Below are 25,940 nucleotides of genomic sequence, written 5' to 3'. Positions count from 1 at the left end.
TATAAAATATGAGGAAAAAATGAAAAAAAACACACTTTTTCTAACTTTGAACCCCAAAATCTGTTACACATCTACAACCACCAAAAAACACCCATGCTAAATAGTTTCTAAATTTTGTCCTGAGTTTAGAAATATCCAATATTTACATGTTCTTTGCTTTTTTTGCAAGTTATAGGGCCATAAATACAACTAGCACTTTGCTATTTCCAAACCACTTTTTTTCAAAATTAGCGCTAGTTACATTGGGACACTGATATCTTTCAGGAATACCTGAATATCCCTTGACATGTATATATTTTTTTTTTAGAAGACATCCCAAAGTATTGATCTAGGCCCATTTTAGTATATTTCATGCAACCATTTCACTACCAAATGCGATCAAATAAAAAAAATTGTTCACTTTTTCACAAATTGTTTCACAAACTTTAGGTTTCTCACTGAAATTATTTACAAACAACGTGTGCAATTATGGCATAAATGGTTGTAAATGCTTCTTTGGGGTCCCCTTTGTTCAGGAATAGCAGACATATATGGCTTTGGCATTGCTTTTTGGTATTTAGAAGGCCACTAAATGCCACTGCGCACCACACGTGAATTATGCCCAGCATTGAAGAGGTTAATTAGGGAGCTTGTAGGGAGCTTGTAGGGTTAATTTTAGCTTTAGTATAATGTAGTAGACAACCCAAAGTATTGATCTAGCTCCATTTTGGTATATTTCATGCCACCATTTCACCGTCAAATGCGAACAAATAAAAAAAAAGCGTTACATTTTTCACAATTTTAGATTTCTCACTGAAATTATTTACAAACAGCTTGTGCAATTATGGCATAAATTGTTGTAAAAGCTTCTCTGGGATCCCCTTTGTTCAGAAATAGCAGACATATATGGCTTTGGCTTTGCTTTTTGGTAATTAGAAGGCAGCTAAATGCCGTTGCGCACCACACGTGTATAATGCCCAGAATTGAAGGGGTTAATTAGGGAGCTTGTAGGGAGCTTGTAGGGTTAATTTTAGCTTTAGTGTAGGTATCAACCTCCCACATGACACATCACACCCCCTGATCCCTCCCAAACAGCTCTCTTCCCTCCCCCACCCCACAATTGTCCCCGCCATCTTAAATACTGGCAGTAAGTCTGCCAGTACTTAAATAAGAGTTTTTTGGGGATTAAAAAAAATAATAATAATAATTCTGCTCTGTAGGATCCCCCCTTAGCCCCCAACCTCCCTGATCCCCCCAAACAACTCTCTAACCCCCCTCTCTGCCTTAATATGCGCCATATTGGGCACTGGCAGCTGTCTGCCAGTACCCAGTTTGAAATCAAATATGTTTTGTATCAAATTTTTTATTTTATTATTTTAAAAATACTATTTTCTGTAGTGTAGCTGCCCCCCCTCAACCCACAACCTCCCACCCTCCCAGATCGTTAAAATGTGTAATGTTCCCACCCTCTCTCTGACCAAGTACCACAGTTGTTCCATAGTGTAGGTTTCCCACCCACCCCCGCGCGCGCACCCGCTTCCATGTGCGCGCACTCGATCCCGCCCCCCTTCCCACCGATGGCCGCCCACCCGCCTCCCTGGATCAGCTCCCACCCACCAACGAACATGGCCATTGATGTCCGATACAGAGAGGGCCACAGGGTGGCTCTCTCTGCATCGGATGGCTAAAAAATGTTATAGCAGGATGCCTCAATATTGAGGCATCACTGCTATAACATGAAAGCAGTTGGAAGTGATCAGGATCACTTCCTCTGCTTTCAAAGACCAACGACGTACGGGGTACGTCCTTGGTCATTAACTGCATTTTTTTGCAGGACGTACCCCATACGTCGTTGGTCGTTAAGGGGTTAAAGACAAAGTGGCTTAAATGACACAACTAGGCATATATCTGACTGATTATGCTTCTTTGCCATATGAGCTAGATCGATGATTGTTACAGACAGTGACACCATCTGTATCACTATCTGTAATAATCCTTGCAGTGGTGCTGGTGGAGGTGTGTAAGGGAAGGAAAGTAGTGGGTGGGCAGCTAATCGTGGGAGGGAAGGGTCCCTACATTACAGAAAAAAATAAAACAAAAAAAATAATAAAGTGATGCAATTTTAAACAACTTTCCATTTACTTCTGTTATCTAACCTGCTTTATTCTCTTTGTATCCTTTGTTTAAAGAATAACTAGGTAGGCTCAGGAGTATGGGAGCTAGCTGCTGATATGGGGCTTCACATATATGCCTCTTGTCATTGGCTTTCCAATGTGTTCAGCTAGCTCCAAGTAGTACATTGCTGCTCCTTCAACAAAAGATACCAATGCAATGAAGCAAATTTGATAATATAAGTAAAATGGAAATTTGTTTAAAATTGTATGCTCTATTTAAATCATAAATGAAAACAGTTTGGGTTTCATGTCCCTTTAAAGGATCACTAAAGTCAAAATTAACAAAAAAAAGCACTCAATTTTAAAATACTTTCCAATTCACTACCATTATATAAATAAGCAAAATATTTTTATATGCACACTTTCTGAGGCATCGGCTCCTACTCAGCAAATGCAAGATTCACAGAATATGCGTACAGCATTTGCATTTTGTGATTGGCCGATGGCTGTCTTATGATGCAAAGGAAAACAAACTTTCGGCTAGATTATGAGTTTTTCGTTATGAGTAAAAATGCAGCATTATCGGTTATAACGCTGCTTTTTCACTACCGCTGCTATTTGCTATTAGTCTTGTAGGTACAGCTGTCACACACACTTTTTTGGCCATAACGCAAATTAACTTACGCAATTTGTGTAAATAGTGAGCGGTACAGCCTATCCCGCAAGATTCGTAACGCAATCTAAAGTCAGTAGTTATGAGTTTTATGCTACAAAGCTTTAGCATAAAACTCATAACTAAAGTGCTAAAAAGTACACTTACACCCATAAACTAACTATTAACCCCAAAACCGAGGCCCTCCCGCATTGCAAACACTAAAATAAAATTATTAACCCCTAATCTGCTGCTCCGGACATCGCAACCACTATAATAAACATATTAACCCCTAAACCGCCGCACTCTCGCATCGCAAACACTAGTTAAATATTATTAACCCCTAATCTGCCGCCCCTAACATCGCCGCCACCTACCTACATTTATTAACCCCTAATCTGCCGCCCCCAACGTGACTGATTGGAACAGCCAATAGAATACGAGCTCAATCCTATTGGCTGATTGGATCAGCCAATAGGATTGGAGCTCAATCCTATTGGCTGATTGCATCAGCCAATGGGATTTTTTCACCTTTAATTCCGATTGGCTGATAGAATTCTACCGGCTTCTTTTAGGATGGATGTCGGGTCTTCAAAACTGTAAGTAGATCTTCGGGGGTTAATGTTAGGTTTTTTTTAAGGGTTTATTGGGTGGGTTTTAGTTTTAGATCAGGGTTTGGGCAGCAATCTAGCTAAATGCCATTTTAAGGGCAATGCCCATCCAAATGCCCTTTTCAGGGCAATGGGGAGCTTAGGTTTTTTTAGGTAGGATTTTATTTGGGGGGTTTCTTTGAGTGGGTGGTGGGTTTTACTGTTGGGGGGGTTGTTTGTATTTCTTTTACAGGTTAAAGAGCTGATTTCTTTGAGGCAATGCCCCGCAAAAGGCACTTTTAAGGGCTATTGGTAGTTTAGTTTAGGCTAGGTTTTTTTATTTTGGTGGGGCTTTTTTATTTTTATAGGGCTATTAGATTAGGTGTAATTAGTTTAAATATCTGATAATTTGTTTTTTATTTTGTGTAATTTAGTGGGGGTTTTTGTAATTTAGGTAATTGTATTTAATTAATTTCATTTATTTAATTGTAGTGTAATGTTAGGTGTTAGTGTAAGACAGGTTAGGTTTTATTTTACAGGTAAATTTTTATTTATTATAACTAGGTAGTTAGTAAATAGATAATAACTATTTAGTAACTATTCTACCTATTTAAAATAAATACAAACCTGCCTGTAAAATAAAAATAAACCCTAAGCTAGCTACAATGTAACTATTAGTTATATTGTAGCTATCTTAGGGTTTATTTTACAGTTAAGTATTTTGTTTTAAATAGGAATTATTTAGGTAATGATAGCAATTTTTATTTAGATTTATTTTAATTATATTTAAGTTAGGGGGTGCTAGGGTTAGAGTTAGACTTAGGTTTAGGGGTTAATAAATTTAATATAATGGTGGCGACATTGGGGGCGGCAAATTAGGGGTTAATAAATATAGGTAGGCGTCAGATTAGGGGTTAATAATATTTAACTAGTGTTTGCGAGGCGGGAGTGCGGTGGTTTAGGGGTTAATATGTTTATTATAGTGGCGGCGATGTCCGATTCGTTACGGAGCTTTACGCTGCTTTATTGCAGGTGTTAGGCTTTTTTTTCAGCCGGCTTTCCCAATTGATGTCTATAGGAAAATCATGCACATAAAACCAGCTCACCACTGACTTAAGCAGCGCTGGTATTGGAGTGCGTTATGGAGCTCAATTTTGCTCTATGCTCACTTCTTGCCTAATAACGTCGGGTTTACGAAAACCTGTAATACCAGTGCTGTAGGGAAGTGAGCGGTGACAATAACATACAAGCTAACACCGCACCCCTCATAACACAAAACTCGTAATCTAGCCGTTTGAAATTTGTCAGAAAAAGAATCTACTACTCATTTGAAATTCAAACTAAGTGCTTTTGCATTGTCTTTTATTATTCATTTATTGATTATGCAATTCTAGAAGTGTGGTGCGCAACTGCATTTAGTGGCCTTCTAATTACCAAATCAAATGGAAAAATCATGCATATCTGCTATTTCTGAATAAAGGACATCCCAGAGAAGCTATTTTACAATCATTTGTCTTATGAATGCAGTAAACAATGTCAAGCACACAGGTTGTAAAAAAAGTTGACAATTTTTTTTATACGATGTCATTTGGGTAGTCTACTTTAAAAAAAAAAATAAAAAAATATATATATATATATATATATATATATAGTTATGTGGGTCAATTTTGAGAATTTGGGCAGTTCTGTTATACTGAATGAGAGTATACATAGCTGCAGATAAAGACCTTAAAATGATAAAAACAATAATAATAATAATATACGTTTGGTTTTAGCTGAATCAGAGGATGTCAATTAAAAAAATTTAGATTTTTTTTATACAGTTAGAAAGCTAGAGGTTTTTGTGGAATGTGCTAATTAATCTATTTAGCTATTATTATTTTTTTTACTTTGGTTTGGTAATTTTACAATAATTTGTTAAAAGTAAAGTAAGTTAGACAGAATCAATTTCCTTTTTGTCCAATTTAAACATAACTTTACTTAAATTTTCTTTTTCTTTTTTTTTCTAAGTAAAAACATATATCCACCCTGCTGAGTTTAATTAGAGCCTCCAACCTCCACCTGTCGTTGATGCTTTTTTTTTTTTTTTTTTTACAACCCCAATTCCAAAAAAGTTGGGACAGTATGGAAAATACAAAGTAACAAACAAAAAGATTAATTTGAAAATTCAATTCACTCTGTACTGTATTGCAAACACATTATTAACACATTATTTGATGTTTTACTTTTTAAATTCAATGTATTTTTGAAAATATACACTAATTTCAAATCTGATGAGAGCAACACATTCTGAAAAATTGGGACGGGGCAATTTAGGACTAATAGGGATGTTACAAGTTGAAATAAGAAGGTGATGTGAAACAGGTGAGGCAGTCATGTAATTATAATATATATATGGAGCCTCCAAAAAGGCCTAGTCCTTCAAGAGCAAGGATGGGTCGAGGCTCACCAATCTTCAAACAAATGCTTTAGCGAATAATCCAACACTTTGAGAACAACATTCCCCAAAGACAAATTGGCAGGATATTGGGCATTTCACCTTCTACAGTGCACAATATAATTAAAAGATTCAAGGAATCCAGTCAAATCTCGGTGCATAAAGGGTAAGGCCGAAAACCACTTTTGAATGCTGGTGATCTCTGATTCCTCAGACGTTACTGACTCAAAAATCTTCATGAGTCTAATCGATATCCTGACGTGGGCTTGGAAATACTTTGGTAAACCTTTGTCAGTCAACACTCTGCTGCATTCACAAATGCAAGTTAAGGCTTTACTATGCAAAGCAGAAGCCATACATCAACACTGCTCAGTAGCAGTTTCAACCCTACAATAGGCTCTTAGTCATGACTAAGAGCCTATTGTAGGTTCAAAACGTTGTTCCTGTAAACTTTTGGACCCAACTAATGAAAATAAAGGTATTTTAAATAAAGATTTCTTCTGGTGGCTGGAGTGCTTTGGATGTATGACTATTTGGATTGACAAGATTTGGCAAATCTTACTCCGTGCCCCACAAACAGGTGTGCTGTTCTCCTTCCCTTTTGATTTTCAGATGCTATGAGGGTATGTCAGTGCCCAAGACATGGGTAACTTGCACATCTGTGAGGGCACCATTAATGCAGAAAGATATGTATTCATTTTGGAGAAACATATGCTGCCATCCACATGTTGTCTTTTCCATGGACATCCCTGCATTTTCCAGCAGAACGCCAAACCACATTCTGCCTCAAGGTTGCGTAAGCAGAGAGTGCTTCAGATTCAAGCCAATCAGATTGAGCTCGCATTCTATTGGCTGTTCCGATCAGCCAATAGAATGCGAGCTTAATCTGATTGGCTGATTCAATCAGCCAATCAGATTTATCCTACCTTAATTCCGATTGGCTGATAGAATCCTATCAGCCAATCGGAATTCGAGGGACGCCATCTTGGATGACGTCACTTAAAGGAACCTTCATTCGTCGGGTAGTCGTCGGTCAAGAAGGATGTTCCGCGCCGGAGGTCTTGAAGATGGAGCCGCTCCTCGCCGGATGGATGAAGATAGAAGATGCCGCTTGGATGAAGATGTCTGCCGGTCCGGATGTCCTCTTCTGCCCGGATAGGATGAAGACTTCTGCCGGTCTGGATTTCCTCTTCTGCCATATCGGATGAAGACTTCGGCCCGGCTGGGTGAAGACAACTCAAGGCAGTGAGATCTTCAGGGGGGTAGTTTTAGGTTTATTTAAGGGGGGTATGGGTTAGAGTAGTGGTATGTGGGTGGTGGGTTTTAATGTTGGGGGGTTGTATTTTTTTTTTTTTTACAGGCAAAAGAGCTGATTACTTTGGGGCATGCCCCGCAAAAAGCCCTTTTAAGGGCTGGTAAAAGAGCTGATAACTTTTTAATTTAGAATAGGGCAGGGACCTTTATTCTTTGGGTGGCTTTTTTATTTTATTAGGGGACTTAGAGTAGGTGTAATTAGCCTAAAATTCTTGTAATCTTTTTTTTTTTATTTTTTGTAATTTAGTGTTTGTTTTTTTTTGTAATTTAGTTTAGTTTATTTAATTGTATGTAATTGTAGGTAATTTATTTAATTTATTGATAGTGTAGTGTTAGGTTTAATTGTAACTTAGGTTAGGATTTATTTTACAGGTAATTTTGTAATTATTTTAACTAGGTAGCTATTAAATAGTAAATAACTATTTAATAGCTATTGTACCTAGTTAAAATAAATACAAAGTTGCCTGTAAAATAAATATAAATCCTAAAATAGCTACAATATAATTATTATTTATATTGTAGCTATATTAGGGTTTATTTTACAGGTAAATATTTAGTTTTAAATAGGAATACTTTAGTTAATAAGATTTAATTTATTTTGTTAGATTAAAATTATATTTAATTTAGGGGGGTGTTAGGGTTAGCTTTAGGGGTTACTACATTTATTATAGTAGCGGCGAGGTCCGGTCGGCAGATTAGGGGTTAATACTTGAAGTTAGGTTGGTCGATGTTAGGGAGGGCAGATTAGGGGTTAATAACATTTATTATAGTGTTTGTGAGACGGGAGTGCAGCGGTTTAAGGGTTAATACATTTATTATAGTGGCGGCGAGGTCCGGTCGGCAGATTAGGGGTTAATAAGTGTAGTTAGGTAGCGGCGACGTTGGGGGGGGGCAGATTAGGGGTTAATAAATATTATGCAGGTGTCGGCGATGTTAGGGGCAGCAGATTATGGGTTAATAAATATTATGCAGGTGTCGGCGATGTTAGGGGCAGCAGATTAGGGGTACATAGGGATAATGTAAGTTGCGGCGGTGTACGGAGCGACAGATTAGGGGTTAATAATATAATGCTGGTGTCAGCGATAGCGGGGGCGACAGATTAGGGGTTAATGAGTGTAAGGTTAGGGGTGTTTAGACTCAGGGTTCATGTTAGGGTGTTAGGTGCAGACTTAGAAAGTGTTTCCCCATAGGAAACAATGGGGCTGCGTTGGGAGCTTAACGCTGCTTTTTTGCAGGTGTTAGGTTTTTTTTCATGCCAAACTGCCCCATTGTTTCCTATGGGGGAATTGTGCACGAGCACGTTTTGCCAGCTTACTGCTACCGTAAGCAACGCTGGTATTGAGGGTTGAAGTGGCGGTACATTAGGCTCAACGCACCCTTTTTGGATCCTAACGCAGCTCTTCAGACAACTCTAAATACCAGCGTTGTCTTAAGGGTGCATTGGGGAAAAAAAGCTGCGTTAGCTACTCGGGTCTTTACCAACAAAACTCTAAATCTAGGCGATATATTTTTAAATATTAGACTCTATCTGAAGCATGAAGAAACATTTTGGGTTTCACGTCGCTTTACGTTTCATATCACAGTAACCTTAAACAGACAATCATATTATGAATGCTAAACTGAATTTCGGCTCCAGTCTATCACAGGCTATCATGTGGTCATTTTAAAATGACCCTTTGCAAATGCTATTGTTTCTTAATATCCCTGTAAATACAGTTGATAAGCTCCATTTGAGAGGCTGCAATGGAACTTTGTAGTGCCTTCTGCTTCATGCTCACATGAGAGGTCATCAGACTGCTTCTTAACCTACTATGCCAATTATAAAGTGGTGTTTCTTAATCTCCCCTGGACTTCTCTGACCGGGGTGAATGGTGAGCAGTGGTGACATTGCTACTCACTAGCCACGTTGCAGGGCGAACAGGGGCAGAAATTACTGCTTTTGTACGTTCTGGGGTTGTTAAATGGAGGTCAATGTATGAACTTTGTGTGGATCAAAGAATTAAAAAAAATGGCTTTTATTTAATACATTTCTCCCTATTGTTTACTTATTTTTTATTTTTTTTTAAAAAAAGCTCATGGTTACCACCAGTGACAAAATATTTCCAGTTGCTGAATATCAGAAAAGAAAAGAAGAAAATAGAAATCCAACAGCCTTCCGTTTTAACAACAGCATCACATTCTTATAAATGTAAATATTTATAAACATAAAATTAAAATGCCTCTCATTTAAAAAATCAATTTTGCCTTTAAGCTGGGATAGGAGGTATATTGCAACATACAATACTGCATATATTTATTTACATTATAACACTCTTATTACAATCTAGGAACAGTTTGGTTCACTTTTGAAATGTGCAGTATCTCTCTTCAGCACGAGCTGCATTTAAATTGATATCTAGATAGGCATTTATGACTAGATAGAATCACTGTTTCTAATAATAGTTTTGCGCTTACTCAGCACCCATCAGAACTATTGGGCCATAAAACCAATACAAGATAGCTATTTAGTGTGATAGTACAATATGGCCAACTGTTAGAAAATCAATTTCCTCTTTTCTACCTCTAGAGAATTTCTACACTTTTTTTGTTGACCTGGACATTTCTAAGCTAAGAAATGACAAATACGCTCTATAAATGACACTGAGAAATGACACATTACTGTCATGTTATACATTTTGTGAAAACTATTACAGATATTTGAATCATTTATATAATTCAGAATCAGCACATTGAAGTAAATACTATGCAGTCAGTATTCTGCCTCACCTACTGATCATGGGTAGAAACACAGTGCAATCCTGTATATTTGGGAGTGCTAATTATGTAATTTTAATTTTATGTCTTTTTTTCTTTCTTTTTTTTTGTTTTAGTTTTTACTAAACTTCAGAACAGCAAGGCAATAAATAATGTATTAACAGAACAAATACAAGTACATTCCAAAAATGTCTAGAATTCATGAAATGTCATTATAGTAAAACACAAAAAAATCAGTATTTCAAAAAAGTAAATCTTCCAGCTAACCAGTGTGTTCTCTCCACTCTTAAGACATTATTAAAGGACCAATCAACACTGTAGATTTGCATAATCAACAAATGCATGATAATAAGACAATGGAATAGCACTTAGTCTGAACTTCAAATGAGTAGTAGATTTTTGTTAAATAAATTGCAAAGTTATGTCTATTTCCACTGCCCCTGTATCATGTGACAGCCATCAGCCAATCACAAATGCATATATGTATATGCTGTGAATTCTTGCACATGCTCAGTAGGAGTTGGTGACTCAAAAAGTGTAAATATAAAAAGACAGTGCACATTTTGTTTATAGAAGTAAATTGGAAAGTTGTTTAAAATTGCATGCTCTATCTGAATCATGAAGTTTAATTTTGACTTGAGTGTCCCTTTAAAGCAACAGTATACACTCATTTTCATATAACTGCATGTAACAGACACTACTATAAAGAATAAGATGCACAGATACTGATATAAAAATCCAGTATTAAACTGTTTAAAAATGTACTTAGAAGCTGTCAGTTTAGCTCTGTTGAAAAGGTAGCTGGAAAGCCCACTGCAAGTGGGAAATAAGACACTACCCCCTCCCCCTTCTTTTGCATATGAAAAGACCCTTTACACAAACAGGAACAAGCTGGAGAAGGTAGCTGACGGTGTTCACATAAAACTTTGGGGCTTGGTTAGGAGTCTGAAAATCAGAGCAATGTTATTTAAAAATATGCAAAACTATTCATTTATTTAAAAATAAAACTTTATGGGCTATATAAATAGATCATCTACAAAACATTTATGCAAAGAAAAAATGAGTGTATAATGTCCCTTTAAGCAGAATCTAAATACTCTGCATGGATTCTTGGGATTTAATCTCTACATTACTTTTTTCTGTGTGCTCCTTTAGTTAGTATCATTATTATTATAATTCATTTGTATAGCACCACAAAATTCCTTAGCGCTGGGTTTAATTTTAATCTTTTTTGTGTGTTTGTAGTTTATGGTAAAAAAATAATTCCATCCTCTATAGGATGGACAGGAACATATATACTTAATTTCAAGAATTATAAGGTTCATATGATTGCCCTTTCTCGTTTTAGTTTTCTTGGGTGTTTGAAGTAACAATACTACACTTTAAAATTAAACTCTCAAAAAAATCTTCAATTAAATTCAGTAAAATAGAAAAGGAAACAAACTATCCTTTCCTATATAGATAATAGGTATGGATAGTCCACATTAATTCTTAAAAGGGACACTGAACCCAATTTTTTTCTTTTGTGATTCAGATAGAGGATGCAATTTTAAGCAACTTTTTAATTTACTCAGATTATCAAATTTTCTTCATTCTCGTGGTAGTCTCTTTGGGTTCAGTGTCCCTTTAAGTACTAAGAATTTAAAGATTGATTTACTTGAGCTAAACTTTGTATACAAGGTGTATCTTCTCGCTAGTTTCACTTGAGCACTGCTTTGCATTAGGTATAATCTCTTTGGTAGCTTTGTTTGAGCTCAACTTCGCATATAGGGAGCAGTCACTTCAGTTATTTAAAGAGTCTTTGAGGACTGAATGCTTATGGCTGATGAATGAATAAACCATTAATTATGTCCTTAACAGTCAGGAGATGCTAAGTGCACATTTGCACTCACATTATTTAACCCATTATTGTATTATTTATTATGAAGATTTGTATTATTATAGTGATGCAACATTCTGTAGGGCTGCATACAAATGTAGGTTGATGCAATGACAAAGATACAAATACATAATAACAAACTAAACAAATTAATAAAGGAGTAGAAGAATCATTCTCTAAAGAGCTTAATGTCTACAACATGGGTTTAGAAATGCATAACCCAATGGGGCCTAATTATCAAAGTGTCAACCGAAAACACGCCGGAATTCCACATCGTAATTGTTGCGAGATTGATTCGACCTAGTTATTAAAGCCTCAAGACAGGCAAATGTTGAAATTTGTGACGTAACATGCGATCCGGCGGTCTCAATCCGACACAGATCGATGCTTACATCATTACAGATCGGCTCTATTTGACACTTTTTCCCATTTATCAAACTTCTAACAGGTACAGAAAAGAAAGGGTATACAAGGCGCTACTATAGATCTATGTACTAGTTAACCTCTAGTAAAAATAAAGCTATATCTACAGGTATTATCCACAGTAAGAAGGATACATTCAAATAAGGGTACAAATAAGAATATAAAGATCTTACAAATCTGATATAAAAATGTCCAAATTAAAAGTCCATGTTCCTTTCAGATACTGATAATGCAGGCAGCTCCTTAAAAAAGTCCCATAACGAACTTGTTGTAATAACCTAAAAGAAAAATAGAGAAAAAAAAGAGCGCCCAAAAACGCATCTAAGTGCAGACTGTCTGTCTGTGACATAAAACACACATAAGAATCACACTCACAATTTAAAAGATTAAAACATGCGGTGTATAATATCACCCAATGAGTTCTCTTTTCCTCCTGCTTTACTAGCGTGGCGTGCGGCGTCAGTGACCCAGCTGTCTGTAGGTGTGTTGGGATTTAACCAATCCGGTAGTCACTTCCGTAACTCAACCCTCCGCTATTGGTTGGTTCACGAAGGTTGTTAGAATCCTTCTCCCAATAGAGTATTAAGTCTCTATAACTTCTTAAAAACCACTATTATTGATGTAAAATACATGGATCATCCTTGACTATGTTTATCTTATCTTCTCTGCAGTGGGCAGTTAGAGACAGGTATAAATGAGCTCCTGTAAGGAACAACAATCACTGTGGAGAATATTGCACAAGTCTTAACAGCAAAATTAAAACCATTCTGCCTTCTAGGGCATTCTACAGGATCTGGAACCTTATCCCTCCCTGCAATATTCTCCACAGTGATTGTTGTTCCTTACAGGAGCTCATTTATACCTGTCTCTAACTGCCCACTGCAGAGAAGATAAGATAAACATAGTCAAGGATGATCCATGTATTTTACATCAATAATAGTGGTTTTTAAGAAGTTATAGAGACTTAATACTCTATTGGGAGAAGGATTCTAACAACCTTCGTGAACCAACCAATAGCGGAGGGTTGAGTTACGGAAGTGACTACCGGATTGGTTAAATCCCAACACACCTACAGACAGCTGGGTCACTGACGCCGCACGCCACGCTAGTAAAGCAGGAGGAAAAGAGAACTCATTGGGTGATATTATACACCGCATGTTTTAATCTTTTAAATTGTGAGTGTGATTCTTATGTGTGTTTTATGTCACAGACAGACAGTCTGCACTTAGATGCGTTTTTGGGCGCTCTTTTTTTCTCTATTTTTCTTTTAGGTTCTAACAGGTACGCTCGCGGCTATTCGGATGCAGCGTACCTGGTTTTCAATACGCCATTCTTGAGGCCGCGGATGCCACAGAAATCAAAGGGAGTATGAAAGCACCGAAAGCTAATGTTCGATGCTGCAAGAGAATGAAGCATACCTCATTGATTTCTATGGTAGAAAAAGTGTTACATTTATACCTAACACCTTAACATAAACCCCAAGTCTAAAAACCCCTACACTGCCGCCCCCGACATCGCCGCCACCTACATAATATTATTAACCCCTATTCCACCACAGCCGCAACATAAATAAAGTTATAAACCCCTATCCCACCGCTCCCTGACACCGCCGCAACCTAAATAAACTTATTAACTCCTAAACCTCTGGCCTCCCACATCACCACCACTAACTAAACCTATTAACCCCTAAAGCACCAGCCCCCCCCATCACAAAAAACTAATTTAAGCTTTTAACCCCTAAACCTAACAATCCCTTAACTTTAAATTAAAATTACAACATCCCTTCAAATAAATTAAAACTAACCTGTAGAATTAAAATAAACTAATTTTAAACTATTAATTAACCTACCCTAACTATTATACTACAATAAAATTAAACTACGAACTAAATAAACTAAATGACATATTAAAAAAACCTAACCTACTAAAATTATTTAAATATACAATTAAACATTATTACAAAGTCCTAAAGTACAAAAACAAACAAACACTAAGTTGCCAAAACAAACACTAAATTACAAAAATTAACAAACCAAATTATCAAAAATCCAATAGCCCTATCAAAATAAAAAAGCCCCCCCGAAATAAAAAACCCTAGCCTATAATAAACTACCAATGGCCCTTGAAAGGGCCTTTTGTGGAGCATTGCCCCAAGCATATTAGCTCTTTTACTGGTAAAAAAAAAATACAAACACCTCCCCCAACAGTAAAACCCACCACCCAACCAACCCCCCCAAATAAAAAAAAAAGATCTAAAATAACCTAAGCTACCCATTGCCCTGAAAAGGGCATTTGTATGGGCATTGCAAAATAAAACCTACCCAAAAAACCCTTAAAAAAACCTAACACTAACCCCCGACGATCCACTTACAGTTCTTGAAGTCCAGCTTGAAGGATCCATTCAGCCGGCAAAGTCCTCATCTAGGTGGCAAGAAGTCTTCATCCATGCGGCAATAAGTCTTCATCCAGGTGGCCTCTTCTATCTTCATCCAGCCGGTGCGGAGCGGGTCCATCCAGAAGACATCTGGCGTGGAGCATCCTCTTCATACTGTCACCACCGTACACTGGAACTTCAATGCATTCCTATTGGCTGAAAGATTCCAATCAACCAATAGGAATTAGAGCTGCTAAAATCCTATTGGCTGTTCCAAACAGACAATATGATTGAGATCTCATCCTATTGGCTGTTCCAATCAGTCAATAGAATGAGAGCTCAATCCTATTTGGATGATTGGAACAGCCAATAGGATGATAGCTCAATCCTATTGGATGATTTGAACAGGTAAAAGAGCTGATATCTTTGGGGCAATGCCCCACAAAAGGCCCTTTTAAGAGCTATTGGTAGTTTATTGTAAGCTAGGGTTTTTGTTTTATTTTGGGGGGCTTTTTTATTTTGATAGGGCTATTAGATTAGGTGTAAAAAGTATTTTTGATAACTTGGTTTGTTATTTTTTATAATTTAGTGTTTGTTTGTTTTTGGTAACTTAGTGGGGGGGTTTTGTACTTTAGGACTTTGTAATAATGTTTAATTGTATATTTAAATAATTTTAGTAGGGTTAGGTTTTTTAATATGTATATTCTGACTCAGATAGTTGTAATAATGATCTATCCCTTGCTGAGACCTCTATGCCTGACCTGTATAAGAAGATACAATCACTGCAGACAATCTTGTCAGATAGCTGAACTCACCAATACCTTGTCCATCCAAAAAGTTGCTTTATTCTGAATATCAGGTTACAGCAGATAATAAAATACAGCAGATGAATGGTTAAAGTATTTATAAGCGGTCAAAAGATGATACTGATAGTAGCTTGCAATGTAATTAACATTAGTGCTGGTTACATGATGCCTGTTAGCTGCAGCCATGACACAGGAAAACATCATCACACTACAAGGGCAGAGCAATACACAAAAAGGAAATGCATAATAGGTCAGAGGTAAGATATTCTAGAAAACAGGAGCATTATCAAAAAGGGTCACTAGATGACAGTACAGAATAAACATAGGGAAGCCTTGTCTGGCATAGTAAATGTCACTATTTAAATCATAACGGAAGTTATGCATAACAATGTGATTTGCAGAGATGTCTTGAAGACCTGAAAGATATAAGGAGAACATACATATAATACAAGAACAACTATAATATAAGTTTCAAGCTGTGTCAATTAAAGTTTGAGATACTTCCTTCTTGAAGTCACAGGAAGAATCCAACAGCATACATAAGTAAGTTCAGTCTCCAAAGGGCAAGAGCAAGATAAGTTCCGTGATCGGTCTGATGAAAGTTTTTATAGTCCCTTGTCTTGCAACTTTCACTTCCACCTTACGCATCTTTCCATCATCACTAGGAATTCTCTTTACAATCAGTCCCATGGGCCATTTGATTCTTTCAGCTTGCTGGTCCTTGAGGAGAACGAGATCTCCAACCTTGATGTTAGGGTTCAGACGTTGCCATTTCCTGCGTCCTTGCAGAGTAGAGAGATACTGCATCTTCCAATGATTCCAGAAGCAGTTGGCAAGGTGCTGTACTCGCTTCCACTGATTGTAGCACAGATTTCCTGTTTTAAAGTCTCCAGGGGGAGCAGGAACAGACCCAAGCTTCTGGGTAAGAAGAGTAGCTGGAGAGAGGAGAGTTGGGGCCTCTGGATCTACAGACACTGGAACAAGTGGTCTTGAATTGATTATGGCAGATGCTTCTGCCAGGAAGGTGGTCAGAATCTTATGGGTGAGTCTTGTGGATTTCAAGTCCATAAGCATGGAGTCCAGTATTTTACGTGTGATACCTATCATTCTCTCCCAGGAGCCACCCATATGGGAAGAATGAGGAGGATTGAAAATCCATGTACAGCCCTTTTCAGCTAAAAGGTCTTGAATTGGCCTAAAGTTGAGATGTAGCTCTTGACAGGCTCCAACGAAATTAGTTCCACAGTCACATCTTAATGTTTTGACTGGTTCTCTGATGGCAAGGAATCGCCTTAGAGCATTTATGAAACTTGAGCCATCCATATATTCTATTACTTCAATGTGTACTGCACACACACTCATGCAAGTGAACAGCACTGCCCATCGTTTGCTATTTGCTTGGCCACCTCGAGTTCTGTGGGCTGTTACCATCGATGGTCCAAAGACATCCAAACCAACATGAGTGAAAGGTGGGTCAGTACTTAACCTGTCAGCTGGCAAATCTGACATTTGCTGTTGCTGATGTTTACCTCTTATTTTACGGCACTGACAGCTGTAATCTGTCTTTTTGCTCCTATAATGCAAAGGACTGCAGCTCTAATGGCACCCTCTGTGAAATGTCTACCTTGGTGCTTAACCCCTTCATGGTAGTGCAGTATGAGCAAAGTGGTGATATGATTGTGAGCGGGTATAATGAGAGGATTCTGTTCTTGACCTCCCAACTTAGCCTTGTTTAATCGTCCGCTAACCCTTAACATGCCATCATTGTCAATGAATGGGTTCAGGTTAGCTATTGGACTGTTTTTTGGAATGCCCCTCTTGTCACGGGTACATTTACTTTCTGAGCCAAAGACATCCTGTTTTACACTGCATATTATGAACAGTTCACTTTCAGCAATATCCTTTGCAGAAAGAAACCTTTGGCACAAGTGCCAACCTTGACAGTGAGCATCTGTGGGCTTTGTGTGAAAGTTGTGTGCAATGTGGACTAACCTTAAAATGGTACGTACAAGCCTTGTCCACTTGGAGAAACGTTCAAAGCGTTGACAGCCCAAGACCAGTCTTTGTTCAGTTCTGGTGACAAGGGTTTTTACTTCAGGACGAATCTCTGGATAATTGTCAGGTTCTAGAAGACTGAAGACATCAGCTGTGGTTTCTTCTGGATGATCCAGCAGTAATTCAGGGCCTGTTAACCAAGGAGAATTTGCAAAGACACTTGCAGACACCGGCCTGGTAGCATGATCATTTTCAAAGATTCTGTTCATAAAGGCAATCCTTCAGTTCAGGCCTGTTCTTTAGTGTCCGTTGAAGTGAGTTGAATCTGGATAACGCCTGTTCATAATTGTTTGGGAGTTTGACCCTTGCAGCATGAAAAGGCAATGGTGCAACCCAGTTGTTAGAGGCGTCCTTGAAGAATTCTTTGTCCATTACTTTGATGAATTCTCTGTCGTCAACTGGCAAGGCTATTTTGTTGTCATCACTTGTAGTACAAAACACTGTGGTACCCAGATTGTCATCACAAAGTATAGGAGTAACATCAGGTATTTGGATCATGTCAGGAGGCTTCTCCCTTACTTCATGATGGAGAGAGCACTGTTTGAAGTGGGATGCATGTCCATTTCCTAATATGTAAGTTTTGAAGGAGTGGATCTCAGATGACGTACGCATACTATTCAAGCATACATCACCCACTATCACCCAGTCTAGATCCAGTCTTTGTGCATAAGGGGCATCGTCAGGTCCATCGCACTGCTCGCGTACTTTATGTACTCCGAGAATATCTCTTCCTAGCAGGACCAAGATTTTAGCATTCATGTCCATTGCCAGAATCTCATCAACAAGGTGCCTTAAGTGAGGATGGTGATAGGAAGCCTCTGGAGTAGGAATCTCTTCCCTTTCATCTGGTATCTGGTCACACTCGACTATTGTTGGTAGGGGTATGCCTTCATTTCCTTTGACATGAGAGACCATGAATCCATTGGCCCTTCTGCCAAAGGCCTCTACACAACCAGAACAGGTTCTGAGAGTATACAGTGTTGCATGACCCTCTATGCCAAAGATCTCAAAGAACTTAGGCTTAACCAGGGATCTGTTGCTCTGTTCATCTATTATAGCATACATCCTAGCAACTTTCTCAGGTTGATCCTGTGGGTAAATCTTGACTAGACATAACTTGGCACAGCATTTGTAGTCTAAGCCTTCTCCACAGACTTCTGTGCATGCAGAGGAAACACTCGCTGTGACTGGAGCATGACTTTGTTGCTCCCCACCATGAATTGAGACAGGGGTGGAGGCAGTTAGCTGCTGTGGGTTGTCTGGAAGTGGAGTAGGATGCATAGCTGTAACGTGTCTGTCGCTACTGCATTCTGTGCACTTTATAACAACTTTACAGTCTTTAGCAAAGTGACCATAAGAAGCACAACACCTGTAGCATACTCCAAGTTTCTGGAGAATCTCCCTGCGCTCTTGTAAAGTCTTTGCCCTAAGCCCACAACATTTCTTAAGAGGGTGAGGCTTCCTGTGAATAGGGCACTGACAATTAGGGTCTTTATCTCTCTCGCCTGAGTCACTCTGGTGTGCAGGAGAGGATAAGGGTGGTGAGATGTCTGTTCTTTTAACAGATATTGCTCTATTAAAGTTTCTTTGTTTAGCTGCCGTGTTATCATACCTTGATGATGTTGGTGAGGATGATGAAGCAGGCAAGTTGGATTCACAGAAGATGAAGCTGGGATTGTTTCTCATCCAGACTTGATCACTGATGTACCTGCAAAAGTATGAGAACGGAGGAAAGGATATGTTATAGTCTCTTTTGTATCTTGAGCCCTGTTGTGCCCATTTCTCTTGCAGGTTTCATGGTAGTTTAGACACCACTGTATTGACACCATGAGAAGTCCAGAATGCTTAGTCCAGGTAGACGTGAGTCTGTCTTTGCCAACTCTAGCTCCATGAGGAGGTCACTTAGTTCTTGGAACTTGCGATAGTCTTTGTTCCCTATTTTCGGGAAGTTTTGCAGTCTCTTGAACAGAGCGCTTTCTATGGCTTCAGAGCTACCATAGGCTTGCTCAAGTCTTGCCCATGCAGTAACAAGGCCTGAATCTGGGTGGTCAACATGTACTGTTCTCAGTCTTTTAACACAATCTGCAGATTATGGCCCCAGCCACTTTATGTGCAAATCAAGTTCCTCTTTGGTTGTAAGGTCAAGATCAGCGATAGCAGCCTTGAAGGTTGATCTCCAGGCCCTGTATCTCTCTGGACAGTCATCAAACCTTGAGAGGCTTGTGTTAATGAGCTCACGGCATATCATGTATCTGGCGAAGTCAGTCAAGTCTGATCTCTCACTCTTTGGTGCCAAAGTAACTTGAGGAACCCCTTGGGTCTGAAAGTTCTTTGGTGAAGAAGGGTGAAGTTTACCAGGATAAAATGATGTTGCAAGAGCATTCAACTTTGGTGTAGTCTCTAAGGCTTCTGCTGGCTGTGGCTTGAGCTGCAGCTTGTCACTGGAAGTCACCTTATTGTCAGCGGGAGGTGATGCGGTTTGCTGCTTAGATGCACTTGTGTTGTGGATTTGAAGAGGCTCAGGCATTTGGTGCTAAGAGGTCTCTGTGTTGAGATTGAGAACGATGGTGTAAGTAGGAGGCACAGGAGATGACTCTGTATCATTGCAAATATTATGCTTTAGCACGTATTTACTAGTGCATTCAACTGGGTCTTCCAGATCTGCTGGGATATGGCAATCTGAATTAGTACTTTCCCCCATTACTTGTTCAAGGACTTTCAGCCTTGCTAGGGCTGCTGCTTCTTTCTTTTCCATTTGCAGAACCTTTATTTGGGAATTCACCTCTGCTTGCTGGGTAAAGCAATTTGTGCTTGGAGAGCTTCCATCTCTGCTTCCCTTCTGGTAAAGGAGCTTTGCACTTTTATTGATTCTGCATCAGCACGGGCCTCTATTAGCTTGTCGCTCAATGTTGAACTTCTAGAGCGAGAGGATCTAGAAGAATGTGCAGTGAACTTAGTTGATGTGGATCTATGAGATATGGTCTCCTGCAATTGAGCAATGCGGAACTCTGCCTTTTCTTTAGCGATTTGCAATAAGAGATCTCTATGTTGGTCCAGTGCATCAGTCCTAGTCAGTTCTGCTGAAGAGTCCTCTATATTAAAGTCCAGGAAGAAGGCTGTGTATTTTGCAGACAGCCGCTGGTAGCATTCATACGCAGCAGATAGGTGATCTATAGAGTCTCTCAATTTGGCTGGTTGATCATTAAAGTGTGACAAAACTGACATGCATTGTGAAATTCTGTCCCATAGGTCTGACAGATTGCTGGAGAACTCATCTCTAGTGAATTCGTAGTTTTCTCTGAGTTTATGTGTCGGTTTTATTGTACGTTTGGGTCTTACACTCTGTTCAGCAATATCTGCAGGATCTGCTCCCTGTACGTCTGCGGGTTCAGAGGCATGATGCATCTGCGTAGGTTCTGCTATAAAAAAAGAGTGCTCAGAGCCTTGTCTAGACATTTTTTCAAGTTTTGCAAAAAATGGTACTGTCTCTTTAAGAAGACAAACAGCAGCTTAGACAGGTGGGGTAACAGTTCAATGCAGAGAAACAGTTTTCAACATTCAGATGAAGTGCAGTAAACTTGTGCGACCATGTGCTTTCACAAGATTGCGGATGGCCCTGAGCTTGATTGCAGATTAGACACACACATATACATAGTAGACTGTAGGAATTCTATACATCTTTTGACTACTCTGACTCAGATAGTTGTAATAATGATCTATCCCTTGCTGAGACCTCTATGCCTGGCCTGTATAAGAAGATACAATCACTGCAGACAATCCTTGTCAGATAGCTGAACTCACCAATACCTTGTCCATCCACAAAGTTGCTTTATTCTATCAGGTTACAGCAGATAATAAAATACAGCAGATGAATGGTTAAAGTATTTAAGCGGTCAAAAGATGATACTGATCGTAGCTTGCAATGTAATTAACATGAGTGCTTGTTACATGAGGCCTGTTAGCTGCAGGCATGACACAGGAAACCATCATCACACTACAAGGGCGGAGCAATACACAAAAAGGAAATGCATAATAGGTCAGAGGTAAGATATTCTAGAAAACAGGAGCATTACCAAAAAGGGTCACTAGATGGCAGTACAGAATAAACATAGGGAAGCCTTGAGAGAAATGGCATAAAAATATATAATTTCTTAACTATAACAACATGAATATTAACAGAGGCTATGTAATATGCTATGCCCCATTGAGGCAGCACAATGTAATTTAGTTTATTTAATTGGTAGTTTAATTTAATTGTAGTATAATAGTTAGTGTAGGTTAATTAATAGTTTAAAATTTGTTAATTTTAATTCTAAAGGTAAGTTTTAATTTATTTGAAGATAGGGATGTTGTAATTGTAATTTAAAGTTAAGGGGTTGTTAGGTTTAGGGGTTAATAGCTTAATTTAGTTTTGTGTGATGTGGAGGGCTGACGGTTTAGGGGTTAATAGGTTTAGTTAGTGGTGGTGATGTGAGAGGCCAGAGGTTTAGGGGTTAATAAGTTTATTTAGGTTGCAGCGGTGTCAGAGAGCGGGGGGAAAGGGATTACTAACTTTATTTATGTTGCAGCTGTGTCAGGGAGTGGTGGAATAGGGGTTAATAATATTATGTAGGTGGCGGCGATGTCGGGGGCAGCAGAGTAGGGGTGTTTAGACTTGGGGTTTATGTTAGGGTGTTAGGTGTGGGAGGCCAGAGGTTTAGGGGTAAAAAAGTTTATTTAGGTTGCGGTAGTGTCGGGAGCAGCGGGATAGGGGTTAATAACTTTATGTTGCGGCGGTGTTAGGGAGTGGTGGGATAGGGGTTAATAAGTTTATTTAGGTTGCGGCGGTGTCGGGGAGCGGAGGGATAGGGGTTAAAGATTTTAGTATAGTGGCAGCGTTTAGTTAGTGAAATGGTATAAATAAATTTGGGAAAAAGCTGAATGGACGCAAGATCGATGACTGCTAGTTAACAGTCCGATGCTCATCGCCCCGTACTTGGTGCGTGTGTTTTGACGGCTTTTGTTATAAATGACGAGAGCGTATTCAGATCCGCGGCCGCAATATTTGGCGATGTAAGGCTGCGAATGCAATATAGTTGACGCTTTGATAAACATCCCCCTATATGTCTAACAAAAATGTCAATGTTTTGGTGTGAAAGTGGCAGTTGAAATAAACAACAAACCAAAGGCTAGATTTAGAGTTTTGCGGCCAAAGGGGTGTGTTAGCTACGCGTGTTTTTTTTCCCCCCCGCCCTTTTATATAATGCTGGTATTGAGAGTTCTCTGAAAGGCTGCGTTAGGCTCCAAAAAGGGAGCGTACAGGCATATTTACCGCCACTTCAACTCTCAATACCAGCGTTGCTTACGGTAGCGGTAGCTGGAAAAACGTGCTCGTGCACGATATCCCCATAGGAAACAATGGGGCAGTTTGGGCTGAAAAAAACCTAACACCTGCAAAAAAGCAGCGTTCAGCTCCAAACGCAGCCCCATTATTTCCTATGGGGAAACACTTCCTAAGTCTGCACCTAACACCCTAACATGTACCCCGAGTCTAAACACCCCAAACCTTACACTTATTAACCCCTAATCTGCCCCCCCCCCACTATCGCTGACCCTTGCATTTTATTATTAAACCCTAATCTGCCGCTCCGGACACCGCCGCAACCTACATTATACCTATGTACCTCTAATCTGCTGCACACAACGCCGCTGACCCCTATAGTATATTTATTAACCCCTAATCTGCCCCCCCACGTCGCCGCTACCTTACATACACTTATTAACTCCTAATCTGCTGACCGGACCTCGCCGCCACTGTAATAAATAGTATTAACCCCTAATCTGCCCTCCCTAACATCGCAGTCACCTAACTTCAAGTATTAACCCCTAATCTGCCGACCGGACCTCACCGCTACTCTAATAAATGTAGTAACCCCTAAAGCTAAGTCTAACCCTAACACCCCCCTAAGTTAAATATAATTTTAATCTAACGAAATAAATTAAATATTATTAACTAAAGTCTTCCTATTTAAAGCTAAATACTTACCTGTAAAATAAACCCTAATATAGCTACAATATAACGAATAATTATATTGTAGCTATTTTAGGATTTATATTTATTTTACAGGCAACTTTGTATTTATTTTAACTAGGTACAATAGCTATTAAATAGTTATTAACAATGTAATAGCTACCTAGTTAAAATAATTACAAAATTACCTGTAAAATAAATCCTAACCTAAGTTACAATTAAACCTAACACTACACTATCAATAAATAAATTAAATCAATTAACTACAATTACATACAATTAAATAAACTAAACTACAAAAAAAATACATTTGTTAGAGTAGCGGTGAGGTCCGGTCGGCAGATTAGGGGTTAATAAGTGTAGGTAGGTAGCGGCGACATTGAGGGGGGCAGATTAGGGGTTAATAAATATTATGTAGGTGTTGGCAATGTTAGGGGCAGCATATTAGGGTTTCTTAGGGATAATGTAGGTGGCGGCGATGTGCGGTCGGTAGATTAGGGGTTACATTTTTTTATTATAGTGGCAGCGATGTGGGTGGGGGGGGGCTCAGTTTAGGGGTACATAGGTAGTTTATTGGTGTTAGTGTACTTTAGAGCACAGTAGTTAAGAGCTTTATGAACCGGCGTTAGCCCAGAAAGCTCTTAACTACTGACTTTTTTCTGCGGCTGGAGTCTTGTTGGTAGAGGGTCTACCGCTCACTTCAGCCAAGACTCTAAATACCGGCGTTAGGAAGATCCCATTGAAAAGATAGGATACGCAGTTGACGTAAGGGGATCTGTGGTATGGAAAAGTCTCGGCTGGAAAGCGAGCGTTAGACCCTTTCCTGGCTGACTCTAAATACCAGCGGGCGGTAAAAAGCAGCGTTAGGAGCCCTTAAGGCTGCTTTTGAAGGCTAACGCAGAACTCTAAATCTAGGCGCAAGTGTAAATTTCTCTACTGCATGTAGTATAGTAAGCACATAGTTATATAAATATTCACAAATACTGACTAGTTTCAGACATGGATATAAATATAAGTTTGTTATTTATGAATTAATCGCTAATGTGCCATTTGCAGAGGACTTATTTCAATTGGAAGCTAACAATAAGGAAAACCCACTATAGTCATTTTTTTAATATAATTAGCAAACATAAATAAGCAAAATAGTCTGAGTATATTGTATTAAAGTAAGTTTAGGTAGTTTTATGCTTTGTTTCTGAAGCATAATTCATGCCAAGTATTTTGATTTTTCGTTACTAAAATGCAGCAGTTCAATAAAAGAAAGAATAATAATTAGCATATAGCACAGTGGACAGACATTTACACCAACCAATGGGAATAACCCTGCTAAAAGTACACTAGCTATACTTACTGTTAAAACTAGTTTTAAACAATAACATTTATTTTACATCTAGTGTTCCCTATAGTAAATAGGACAGTAAAGTCAAAATGAAACTTTCATGATTCAGCTAGAGTATGCAATTTTAAACTACTTACAATTTTACTGCCGTTATCAAAGTTGCTTCATTCTCTTGATATCCTTTGCTGAAAAGCACACCTAGGAAGAATCAGGCGCATCAATGAACTAGTGGGAGCTAGCTGCTGATTGGTGGAGGCGTGTATATACCTTTTGTCATTGGCTCACCAGATGTGCTCAGCTAGCTTCCGATAGTTTTTTGCTTCTCCTTCTACAAATGATACCAACAGAATTAATCAAATTTGATAATAGCTTTAAACTGGAAATTTGTTTAAAAATTGTATGCTGTATCTGAATCATGAAAAAAAAAATGTGGGTTTCATGTCCCTTTGAATGATGGAAACTTCCTTAATAGAACATTTTTCTGGCACATAAGTAATAGAAAAGCTGCAAGTTGTAATAAAAAATATAAATTTATCTGAAGCACAATAAATGCACAGTATATTGGTGTTATTACTAAAATAGTTTCATTAAAAATAAATATAAAAAACTAAAAAAATGAAGTACAGTACATAGATAAATCCACCAACCAAGATCCTGCTAAAAGCACATCTGCTATCTCTAAACCTAGCATGAACCTCTAATCCTACCTTACTCAATATTATCAGCTGTAATGCCCTCTGATAGAGTGCTTTTAGCTAAAGATATCAGAGCACAGGCCAATATAATGAATTAATCAACTTAAATGTTTAAATAAATGGTCTAGAGATCATGTGACAGGTCTACAGCACCTCTTGTTGTACTTCTTCCCAACGTGTATTGAAAGTCTCCAATTTCTCATTAATCAGTTCATCCAGCACTCTTCCATCGGTCAGTGTCTGAGCCAATTCCTTAATCTGGTTCCGATTGTCTTCCGGATGTTTCATAATTTTTCCAATGGACTGAAATGTAATAGAGATTTATTGACTTTGTAGTGTCTGAACATATTGACCCCTACAGAGCGACACATTTCATGACAGGTTATTAAAGAAAAAAAAGTTACTTTTTCTTAATTACATTCCTGTTTGTGACATGCAATACCCTTTAAATGACAAAATGGAGTATTGAAAATTATTTCAACTTAAAGTACTGGGAAAAAGAAACCTTTTGCACAGGCA

The 25,940-nt window shown here is 38.5% G+C and overlaps 1 protein-coding gene across 1 annotated transcript in view; it reads right to left on the bottom strand.

Annotated features, from left to right (window-relative positions):
• Positions 1 to 25,940, bottom strand: part of DMD (dystrophin) — a 4,487,195-nt gene that overhangs the window by 2,527,546 nt on the left and 1,933,709 nt on the right. The window contains exon 29 of the mRNA XM_053707599.1: positions 25,575 to 25,724. Within this exon, the coding sequence (XP_053563574.1) occupies positions 25,575 to 25,724 (150 nt within the window). The remainder of the gene's footprint in view (positions 1 to 25,574; positions 25,725 to 25,940) is intronic.

Source organism: Bombina bombina, chromosome 3 (assembly GCF_027579735.1).
Source record: "Bombina bombina isolate aBomBom1 chromosome 3, aBomBom1.pri, whole genome shotgun sequence".
NCBI classification, from domain to species: Eukaryota; Metazoa; Chordata; class Amphibia; order Anura; family Bombinatoridae; genus Bombina; species Bombina bombina.
The sequence above is the reverse complement of the archived record's forward strand: the minus strand, read 5'-3'. Positions and strand labels throughout refer to the sequence as shown.